The 11707-nt window shown below is 45.8% G+C and overlaps 1 protein-coding gene across 1 annotated transcript; it reads right to left on the bottom strand.

Annotated features, from left to right (window-relative positions):
* Window positions 1-1878: 1878 nt before the first annotated feature.
* LOC135982900 (SRRM2 protein homolog rsr-2-like) lies at window positions 1879-4480 on the bottom strand. Its single transcript, XM_065591483.1, has 2 exons — window positions 3615-4480; window positions 1879-2547 (listed from the first exon to the last, which is right to left on the bottom strand). The coding sequence occupies exons 1-2, from the start codon at window positions 4159-4161 to the stop codon at window positions 1934-1936; spliced, it is 1161 nt and encodes a 386-aa protein (XP_065447555.1). The 5' UTR covers window positions 4162-4480; the 3' UTR covers window positions 1879-1933.
* Between the last annotated feature and the right edge of the window lie 7227 nt (window positions 4481-11707).

Below are 11707 nucleotides of genomic sequence, written 5' to 3'. Positions count from 1 at the left end.
ATACTTACATGGGGAGATAGATTCAATGTTTGTAATGGCTCAATCCGAAGAAGTGGGCTGTAGCCCACGAAAGCTTATGCTCAAATACATTTGTTAGTCTCTAAGGGTATGTCTACACTATGGGATTAATCCGAATTTATATAATTCGGATTTGAAAAACAGGTTGTATAAAGTCGAAATGTATGCGGCCACACTAAGCACATTAATTCGGTGGTGTGCGTCCAAGTACCGGGGCTAGCGTCGATTTCTGCACCGTTGCACTGTGGGTAGCTATCCCATAGCTATCCCATAGTTCCCGCAGTCTCCCGCGCCCATTGGGATTGTGGGTTAAGATCCCAGTGCCTGATGGGACAAAAAACATCGTCGCAGGTGGTTCTGGGTACAGCCTCACCTCCTCCCTCCCTCCTCCCTCCCTGCATGAAAGCAACGGACGGCAGACAACCATTTTCGCGCCATTTTCCTGGGTGGGTGAACACTGCAGACTCCATACCACGGCAAGCATGGAGCCCACTGAGCTCAAGACAGCAGTCATGAACATTGTAAACACCTCGCGCGTTCTCATGGAGTTTATGCTCAGCCAGGACCAGAAAAACGAGGCGAGGAGGCAGCGGCGGCGGCAGCGCAGCGACAAGCATGATGAGGACATTGACATGGACATGGACACGGACACGGATACAGAATTCTGTGAAACCACGGGCCCCGGTGCTTTGGAGATCATGTTGTTAATGGGGCAGATTCTATCCATGGAACGCCGATTCTGGGCAAGGGAAACAAGCACAGACTGGTGGGACCGCATAGTGTTGCAGGTCTGGGACGATTCCCAGTGGCTGCGGAACTTTTGCATGCGTAAGGGCACTTTCATGGAACTTTGTGACTTGCTGTCCCCTGCCCTGAAACGCCAGAATACCAAGATGAGAGCAGCCCTCACAGTTGAGAAGCGCGTGGCGATAGCCCTGTGGAAGCTTGCAACGCCAGACAGCTACCGGTCAGTTGGGAATCAATTTGGAGTGGGCAAATCTACTGTGGGGGCTGCTGTAGTAGCCAAAGCAATCACTCAGGTGCTGCTACGAAAGTTAGTGACTCTGGGAAATGTGCAGGCTATAGTGGATGGTTTTGCTGCAATGGGATTCCCTAACTGTGGTGGGGCGATAGACGGAACCCATATCCCTATCTTGGCACCGGAGCACCAAGCCACCGAGTACATAAACCGCAAGGGATACTTTTCAATGGTGCTGCAAGCACTTGTGGATCACAAGGGACGTTTCACCAACATCAACGCGGGCTGGGTGGGAAGGGTTCATGACGCTCGCGTCTTCAGGAACACTACTCTGTTTAAAGGGCTGCAGCAAGGGACTTACTTTCCGGACCAGAAAATAACCGTTGGGGATGTTGAAATGCCAATAGTTATTCTTGGGGACCCAGCCTACCCCTTAATGCCATGGCTCATGAAGCCGTACACAGGCAGCCTGGACAGGAGTCAGGAGCTGTTTAACTACAGGCTAAGCAAGTGCAGAATGGTGGTAGAATGTGCATTTGGCCGTTTAAAAGGTCGCTGGCGATCATTATTGACTCGCTCTGACCTCAGCCAAAGAAATCTCCCCATTGTTATTTCTGCTTGCTGCGTGCTCCACAATCTCTGTGAAAGTAAGGGGGAGACCTTTATGGCGGGGTGGGAGGCTGAGGCAAATCGCCTGGCTGCTGATTACGCGCAGCCAGACACCAGGGCGATTAGAAGAGCACACCAGGAAGCGCTGTGCATCAGAGAAGCTTTAAAAACCAGTTTCATGACTGGCCAGGCTACAGTGTGAAATATCTGTTTGTTTCTCCTTCATGAAAACCTGCCCCCTTTATTGACTGATTTTCTGTAAGGAACCCACCCTCCCCCTTCCCCCAGCTTTCTTTCAAACCAAATAAAGTCACTATCATTTAAAAATCATTTATTCTTTATTAATAGATTAGAAAAAGAGGGAGGGAACCCGGGTGGTATTTGGGAGGAGGATTGCTGGGAAGGAAAAAGCCACAAAGAAAAGGTTAAAAAAATGACAGCCTTTTGCTTGGGCTGTCTACTGGGGTGGAATGGGAAGGTGTACGGAGCCTCCCCCCCCCGCGTTCTTACACGTCTGGGTGAGGAGGATACGGAACATGGGGAGGGGGGAGGGTGGAACAGGGGCTGAAGCGGCAGTCTGTTTTCCAGCAGCCGTTCCTGAAGCTCCACCAGACGCTGGAGCATGTCTGTTTGCTCACGCAGCAGCCCCAGCGTTGCATCCTGCCTCCTCTGGTCTTCCTGCCGCCACCTCTCATCTCGAGCGTCTCTCCTCTCCTCACGTTGGTCCCTCCTGTCCTCACGTTGGTCCCTCCTGTCCTCACGTCCACTGGCTTCTTTCCTATACTTTGAAACTGTTTCCTTCCACTCGTTCAGATGAGCTCTGTCACTGCGGCTGGATTCCATAATTTCAGAAAACATCTCGTCTCGCGTTCTCTTCTTACGACGCCTTATCTGTGATAACCTTCGGGATGGAGGAGGGAGGCTTGAGGAATTTGCAGCTGCTGTAGGGAGGGGAAAAAAGAGAGAATTGTTTAAAAAGCTACATTTTGCAGAACAATGCTTATACTCTTTCACGGTGACCAACACTATTCACATTACATAGCACATGTGATTTCTGTGCAAGGTCGCATTTTGCCTCTTAATGCTGAGTGCCTGTGGCTTTGCTGCTAGAGATCACAGGTCTGGGCAACAGAATTCGGCTTGCATGCGGCCATGGTAAGCCATTGTTTTACAGCTTCTGCGCCCTCCTTTCCCACATACCAAGCATAGCCTGTAGAGTGCTGCGGTTTTTCTGTTAACATTCAGCAGCAGCAGAAAACAAACTAACCACCCCCCCCTCTCGCCATGAATTCTCTGGGATGATCGCTGTACCCCTCCCCCCCACCGCGTGGCTGGTATCAGGGAAGATCCCTGCAGGCACCAAACTAACCACCCCCCCCGCCGCCGCCCCCCTCCCGCCATGAATTCTCTGGGATGATCACGGTACCCCTCCCCCCACCGCGTGGCTGGTAACAGGGAAGATCCCTGCTAGCCAAACGCGAAAAACTCAGGGCCAATTTCCCATCTGCGCTTGGCTAACTGCAGGGAAGGATTTATTTTCCGCCACAGGCAAACAGCCCAGTAGGAACGGCCACCTCTGTCCCCTTAATTAAGTTCCCGTATTTCAACCAGGTTACCAGGAGTGATATCACTCTCCTGAGGATTACACAACACGATAAAGAACGGATGTTGCTTGAATGCCAGCAAACACCGGGACCATACGCTGCCAGGCTTTGTCAGGCAATGATACCAGATTACTTGCTGCAAGCATGGCGTGGTCAAGTGTCCTACCATGGAGGAGGGAATAAGGATGCACTGCCCAGAAACCTTGTGGCAAGGCTTTTGGAGTACCTCCAGGAGAGCTTCATGGAGATGTCCCTGGAGGATTTCCGCTCCATCCCCAGACACGTTAACAGACTTTTCCAGTAGCTGAACTGACCGCGAATGCATCCCAAGTCCTCAGGGCAAAGTAATCATTAAAAACCGTTTGCTTTTAAAACAAGTTTTATATTTTAAAAGGTAAACTCACCTGAGGTCCCTTCCATGGGGTCAGAGTCTTGGGTACTGGCTTGGGAGGCTTGGGAGGGTACTTCAGTCAGGGTGAGAAAAAGATCCTGGCTGTTGGGGAGAACGGAGTGCTGTGTGCTCTCAGCAAGCTCATCCTCATCCTCCTCCTCCTCCTCTCCCCCATCGGCAGAATCCTCAGGCGTCGCTGATGAGACTATCCCCGACCCAGAATCCACGATCACAGGTGGGGTAGTGGTGGCAGCCCCCCCTAGAATTGCATGCAGCTCGGCGTAGAAGCGGCATGTCCGCGGCTCTGACCCGGAGCGACCGTTTGCCTCCTTTGTTTTTTGATAGGCTTGTCTGAGCTCCTTGACTTTCACGCGGCACTGCTCAGAGTCCCTATTGTGGCCTCTCTCCATCATGCCCTTGGAGATTTTTTCAAAAGTTTTTGCATTTCGTCTTTTAGAACGAAGTTCTGCAAGCACTGAATCCTCTCCCCATACAGCGATCAGATCCAGTACCTCCCTCACGGTCCATGCTGGTGCTCTTTTTTGATTATCAGCCTGCATGGTTACCTGTGCTCATGAGCTATCTGTGGTCACCTGTGCTCTCCACACTGGGCAAACAGGAAATGAAATTCAAATGTTCGTGGGGCTTTTCCTGTCTACCTGGCCAGTGCATCCGAGTTTAGATTGCTGTCCAGAGCGGTCACAATGATGCACTGTGGGATAGCTCCCGGAGGCCAATACCATCGAATTGCGGCCACACTATCCCTAATTCGAAATGTTAAAATCGATTTTGGCGCTACTCCACTCGTCGGGGTGGAGTACAGAAATCGATTTAAAGGGCCCTTTACATCGAAATAAATAGCGACGTTGTGTGGACGGTAGCAGGGTAAATTCGAATTAAAGCTGATAAATCCGAATTAAAGTCGTAGTGTAGACCAGGCCTAAGGTGCCACTAGTACTCCTGTTCTTTTTGTGGATACAGACTAACATGGCTGCTCCTCTGAAACAAGTCTTGTTAAGTGAGCTGATGTGCTACAGCAAAGGGGAGTGAAATCTCCATTGCAATATATCAACTCATCTCCAAAGATTGAAGCACGGGCACTTGCCTTCCTACTGGTAGCAGTCATGTCATTTTAGAAGGCATAAAACAGGGAGACAATTTCCCATCTCAAGACATTTTGTCCCCCGTTATGTCGGGTATGGGGTTAGACACAATTCAAAGTGCATGTGGGAAACGAAAACAAAAGCAATCTAGGTGCTGTGATGCTGTATGATGGAATATGACCATTTATATAATTGATACTACTGTTGTTATACAATTGCAACAAAGCTAATACAAAAAGTGTATCATGTAAGGTGTCCATGGAAAATTTACAATCAAATATGATTATCCTGGTTAAATTCAGGCACAGTAGAACCTCAGAGTTATATACTGACCAGTTAGCCACACGTCATTTGGAACCATAAGTACACAATCAGGCAGCAGCAGACACACACGTATGCACACGCACACAAAGCAAATACAGTACAGTACTATGTTAAATTTAAACTACTAAAAAAATAAAGGGAAAGCAACATTTTTATTCTGCATAGTCAAGCTTCAAAGCTGTATTAAGTCACTGTTCAGTTGTAAACTTTTGAAAGAACCACCATAATATTTTGTTTAGAGTTACTAACAACATCCATTCCTGAGGTGTTCATAACTCTGAGGTTCTACTGTATCATCTTTGCACCTAAAGTTATGAATATTGGCTTTGTATTTGTATCTAAAATGTGTTTGTTCCTGGGTGACACCTCACACAGATTTACATCAAGGCTAGACAGCTATGTATTGATGGCCCATTAAGGACCCGTCACTCTGACAATGGGCCATTGAAGTGTGCCTATGGAGGCTGCATTTTTGACTTCTTGTTAGCCGTGTAGTGGGTCAGAAGTTCACGTTTGTTACAGGCTTGGTATAATCCAATGATAGAATAACCACCAGCTTGGGGTGAGTCTGCCCTATTTCTCAGCCATCTATCCTGAATTTGGCATTCTCAGCTGTGACCCAGTGAGGGATGGTGACAGGTGCATCATCATCTGAATGGATGGGGTCCTGATTTTAAGGAAGATCGATTTTGGAGCCTCAGCTACATAATCTTGGCCCTTTCAGATTGCAGGCACTTTGATGCATTGAAAAATACATAGGTAGGTAGAAGGGAAATATAGTCCTGGAAAGAAACTTAGCTGTGCAATCGAGGTTCCTCAGATCATCACCTGAGTATATAGCAAGATCCACATAGGTATGAAAGCCATCTTCCCTACGCTGTCTCCTCAAAGAGCTGACAGAGAAGAAAGATCTCCTGAGAGGCAACTGTATGCTTACGTGCGCACACAAATTTTTAGCACCTCCAACTCAAACAGATAAAAGTGTGTAGATTTTACGGGATCAAAGGTGAACAGCCTGCAGAAGGGGAGATCAAGGACTTCCCAGCCTCTGATGGGCCTCAGTGGACATTCCAGAGCTGTCAGGATGGCTCTTTGTGACACTTGCCAAGAAGCCAGATGCTTTAACTGAAAGAATATTTCCTAATGCTTGGCAGTCATTAACTCCACTTGCTGATTCCACTACTGGGAGAGGCAGACAAGGGGGAAGGAAGGAGAGAAGGTATCCAATGTGATTATTATTTCACAGCTCTAAACAATAAGCATTCTTACAAACAACAGCAGCAACATGAATGATTAGCAAGTTGACGACTGGAATAATGGAGGAACAATCCGAACCTAACTTATTAAGCTCCAAGAGTGTGATGTGCTGGGGAGCAGTACACTCCCATCTCAATGCAAATACTGAGTTCAGAGGCAATGCTAACTAGCCGTCAGAGAAAGTGACAGTCAGGACTCCTGATTTTGCTTCAAGACTCCACTCGAGACTTACTCAATGACCAACCTTGGGCAAGTCTCTTAACATCTCTGTTGCTTTCCCCATTTTACAAATGGGGATAATATTAGGGTGCTGTGAGGGTTAATTCTGTAAACACTCAGATCCCCAGCCAAATTAACATTTTGGTTCCCACTTTGGGCCCTTTTTAAGCATCTTCCTTTTGCATGGCAGTATATTTCATGTATTCTCACTTTAAAAATTATCAAACTGATCTCTAAGGGATGGAAATATACTGCCCTATGGCCTCATATACACATCCCAGAGATGAATGGGGAAGCTGCTCCTAATGGCTGGGCTTAGAGAGAAATTGCACAGATTGACCTTTTGTTACATGGGAAAGTGGGACCAAAAAACCTCTTATTTACTTAACCTGAAGGGGACATTCATGTTTTAAGAACAAGAGGTTGTTTTTCCAAGTTCCTTTCACTTGAACAGCGTAGTGGGGAGTTGGAGGGAGAGGACAGGGAATAGATTTTGCACAGGATTTCAAATGTATAGTTTCTGAGAGGAAGAGATGACAATACAGGAGGGAAATAGCTTTGGATTTAATTCTCCTAACTATGCATGATCTTTTTATGTGCATGTGTTTAGCACCCCTAGCATCCTGTTCCCCTCCCCCATAACCAGCTCTGCAATTCATATTACAAAAAGCAGGAAGAGAGGAACCCAAAAGGAGGTGTGTTTTTTTTAAATTTCACATCAGATAAAGGTGCTGGAGGAGGAAGTCCTTTATTTGTCCCTAGCACAAAGTTTCCCCCCTACCAATCCGTGCCAATATTTTTCAATCCCAAATAATCTGCAGGGATCATCTCTAGAGCAGAGGTGGGGTCCTACTCCTAACTATTCAGCCCTTTATCTCTCTGCTGAGATTGCCAGTTAGTGCTGTTTGCTTTGGCAGACGTCTTTCACTCAAGACTGGACTAAGACCCCATGAACATTCCACATATGAGTCACTCAACAACCACCCGAGTCTACCCACCAATGCTGCCATTAAGCCTTCATTTCTAGGTGTTACAAGTTTCCCGCTCCCATTTCCAGTATCCTGTACCCCAGTTTATTAATCCTGCTCCCAGGAAGGTTTTCCTCTGCCACCAGTTAGTTAATTGCAAATGTTGACAATGAATTATTGTTATTTCTGATCTTACATGAGTGGGATTTTTTTTGTGGGGGGAGGGGGGACAGAAACTACAGCTCAAGGGTTTGATCTCTCCATCCCTTGCAACAATTATATTGCCAGCATTAGCTTTTGCCAGGTCCCGTTTCCAAGTCTTACTAATAATGGTGCTGTCTAGCAGGTCATGCCATGAAATGAATGATTTTGCATCTTCTGTGGTCTTCCTGCTTCAGGACTGTGGACCCGACAGCGTAACATCCCCTTTTCAGTGCGATTCCCTCCTCTCCCTCTGCTGCCGATTTGCTTGGCAGGTGTGAAATATTAATTGCTTCACTGGGGAACCGGACTCACTGTCTGTCGCATTTGACTGAAATATCATTCTCTGCTGCAAATATAATTACTGGGGGTCTGGATTTTAAAAATAGCCTCTCGCCTGTCTGTTAATTAGGAGCCACGCTTTGCTACATGCAGAGATATTTTGGTTAATTATGAAAGAAAAGGACAAATTTGTCACATCTTTTGTTTTCGTTCCACTGTGTCTTCTGGTGAGAACGGTGCCAAGATATGATGGACTGCTCAGCCGACAGCACCAGATGCTCACTCATAAACAGGAAGAGGGTCATTGCGGTTTAAGATTTCAAATCTTAAGGGTTTTGGTGTGTTTCTTACATTCTTCTTAACGCAAAAGACAAAAACCAGGATCTTTACTTGGTTTCAGACTCAGCCTAAATAAGTCTTTAAAACCACTCCAAGGTCTGAACAATGTAATACTTATACAGAACCTATTGCCACCAAGGGCAGGTCTACACTACCGGGCTAAGTCGACCTAAGTTACTGATGAATGATGTAGCTGGAGTCGACGTACCTTAGGTTGACTTATTACGGTGTCTACACCACGCTGGGTCAACGGGAGAAAGTCTCCCGTCAACTTACCTTATGCTTCTCGTTCCGGTGGAGTCCTGGAGTTGACAGGAGAGTGATCGGGGGTCCAGGCTAGCTGGCCCAATTACGTACATAGAGTTTCAGACAGGATTGTACTTGAGACGGCTAGACCATCCCACTGCCTACGCAGCGGTGGCTATAGTGCTTTTTTTAGTACGCTGGCCTGATCAGAGCTAGCACAACAGGTAAGTCTACCTGTTATTTCCGAGCTGGAAATTACACCTCCAGCTCCAGTGAAGACACACCTGAAGATGGTGCATCCAAAGAACTGCCCCTGCTCAGGCTGTACCTGTTAATTCCCAAAGGATAGCCTATCAATGCTGCACCTCCCAACACTCTGGGTCCTCAGAGACAGCAGCACTACCATTGATGGAACAGTAGCAATGAGCCTTCGCTCCATATTACACGAAGACACTCCAATTGGGACTTGTTTCTGGAGTCAAAGCTGGAGATGCAGGGAGTTCCATTTTTAAAAGGGAGCCATTCTAACTTGGTGCTAGTTCAAACAGGGCAGTGATGACAGGTTAGGAAATATCAGATGAAAATGCTAACAAAACCTCCCATTGATCTTATGTGCTAATAAACCTCCAGAAGAAGAAAGGCCTCAACATCAATGAGGGGTACTGCAGTTATAGGCACTATTTAAAAGAAGATAGCCAAAAGCAGAGAGCTTAGTGCAGGGGTCGGCAACCTTTCAGAAGTGGTGTGCCGAGCCTTCATTTATTCACTCCGATTTAAGGTTTTGCATGCCAGTATTACATTTTAACGTTTTTAGACGGTCTCTTTCTAGAAGTCTATAATATATAACTAAACGATTGTTGTATGTAAAGTAAATAAGGTTTTTAAAATGTTTAAGAAGCTTCATTTGAAATTAAATTAAAATGCACAGCCCCCTGGACCGGTGGCCAGGACCCGGGCAGTGTGAGTGCCACTGAAAATCAGCTCACGTGCTGCCTTTGGCACGCGTGCCATAGGTTGCCTACCCCTGGCTTAGTGTTTACGGTGCACCAGGCCAGCACACATCTGAAACAGGAGCAAGGCAAGCAGGGCTTTTATGGGTTGTGAAACTCACTGGTGTGTGGTTAGTCTATGTAGCACACACTCCCGATAAGCAGAATTTTGTCTTTTAAGGAAACTCAAATTAATGTGACTCTAGGAAATCAGCAAAATGATCCAGTGGCTTTTAGAATGCCTTTTACCATCTGTGCATGAAACATAGTCTCAGCTGACCGGCTCTGTAATAGTTTACGGCCAACATCCTGCTCCGCTGCCTGTTATCTGTATATCTTGAAAAGAATTTCAATTTTTGTTCATGGACCTGAACAATATAATATTGGATTTTTCTCCTTATTCTCTCCCCACCCTTCTTGTCAAAGTGAATTTAGCCCCAAAGGTTGTGATGGCACACCGTTCATTGAGTCTAAAATTCTGCATTTATTCTCCCCGCCAGTACAGTGCAACCTTTCCTCATACTACTCCCTGCCAATGCACCTCTATCCTACGCTGGATAGATCAGCCTCATGGGGTAAGAAGAGATTTTTTTTTTTTTTTAATTATTATTCCTTGGCCTCTGAGTTTACTGCTTGGTGCCAATTCTGGTGGTAGTTTTGTGACATGGACACATGCTCAATGGAACTAGGTTCTGGTTCAGCATAAACTGCACGATAACGCGCGAGGTGTTTACAATGTTCATGACTGCTGTCTTGAGCTGAGCGGGCTCCATGCTTGCCGTGGTATGGCATCTGCACTGTTCACCCAGGAAAAAGGCGCAAAACGGTTGTCTGCCATTGCTTCCCTGGAGGGTGGGGGGAGGATATACCCAGAACCACCCGCGACAATGTTTTTGGCCCCATCAGGCATTGGGATCTCAACCCAGAATTCCAATGGGTGGAGGAGACTGCGGGAACTATGGGATAGCTATGGGATAGCTACCCACAGTGCAGTGCTCCAGCAGTCGACGCTAGCCCCGGTACATGGATGCACACCACCCAATTAATGTGCTTAGTGTGGCCGCATACATTCGACTTTATACAATCTGTTTCCAAAATTCGAACTATATAAATTCGGATTAATCCCGTAGTGTAGACATACCCCAAGAGAGGATAGAACCCAGCTCTACTTAATAGATGCAGGTAACTATGATAAAAATCTAAGTTGTCTTTTCAGAAAGATGGCAATAGTGACACTATTCTTGGTCTGATGCTTCCATTTTTCTGGTACTCGATTTGCATGTGTTGGTAAAGGGGAGGGTGAGTGTGTCCCTGCCTCATGCCATGCAGTCCCTCTTAATTCCAAAAAACATTTAATTGTCATTTCTGTGTTTATGAAAGATAAAGGATTAGCAACAATGCTTTGCATTAAGGTAGCATTTATAAAATGCTTTATAATTATTTATGAAATTATCCAGCATTTTATAGGCTGTGTGATAAACTGATGTATTAAACGGGCATAGTAATTATTTCAGCAATATTAAACGTTGCTTTGTCAAATAATCATTTCATAAATATGAAGAAAGCATTCATAAGTGGCTTCATAATTTAAGATGTTACTGGATTAGTGACACAAAAATCCGTATCTTTTTTCCTGAAGACACATGAAACTTTTTGTCTGGCTGCAAAGCTCCTATATCTTGAAAATTTTATATATAATTTAAGTATTCATTACAGAGGTAATTTTGGCAGCCAACTGGTAAATAAAAACAATACTAGAAGGTATTTCTTTAGCCTGGAATTGTGCAAACTTTGTTCTGTTTCAGAAATTCTCCCAGAGTCTAAAATAAATATGCCATAGAAAATGGCCCCTCTTTAAGATGCAGAATTTAATGTTAGAGTATTACAATATTTAGAACCAATACCTTGGATTCAGACTGCCAAAATATGGTAACTTTATGATTCATATCCTCCAGGAATGCTACATAGACATGAAAATTGGGCTGGGTATTCCCCAAGGGGAATGGTTTTGGAGGTTTAGTTGCAAAATTTAATTAAACTGAATCCTGATACCATGGGGATGAGCACAGCATTAGAACTAGAACAGGATATTGTGGATGTAATGTTGTCAGGGAGTTTGGGGGAGACAAGGCCCTGCACCCTCGGCTTCCTGCGATTCACCATGACTCTCAGCCAGCC

The sequence above is a fragment of the Chrysemys picta genome, chromosome 4, assembly GCF_011386835.1.
Source record: "Chrysemys picta bellii isolate R12L10 chromosome 4, ASM1138683v2, whole genome shotgun sequence".
Taxonomy (NCBI): Eukaryota; Metazoa; Chordata; order Testudines; family Emydidae; genus Chrysemys; species Chrysemys picta.
The sequence above is the reverse complement of the archived record's forward strand: the minus strand, read 5'-3'. Positions and strand labels throughout refer to the sequence as shown.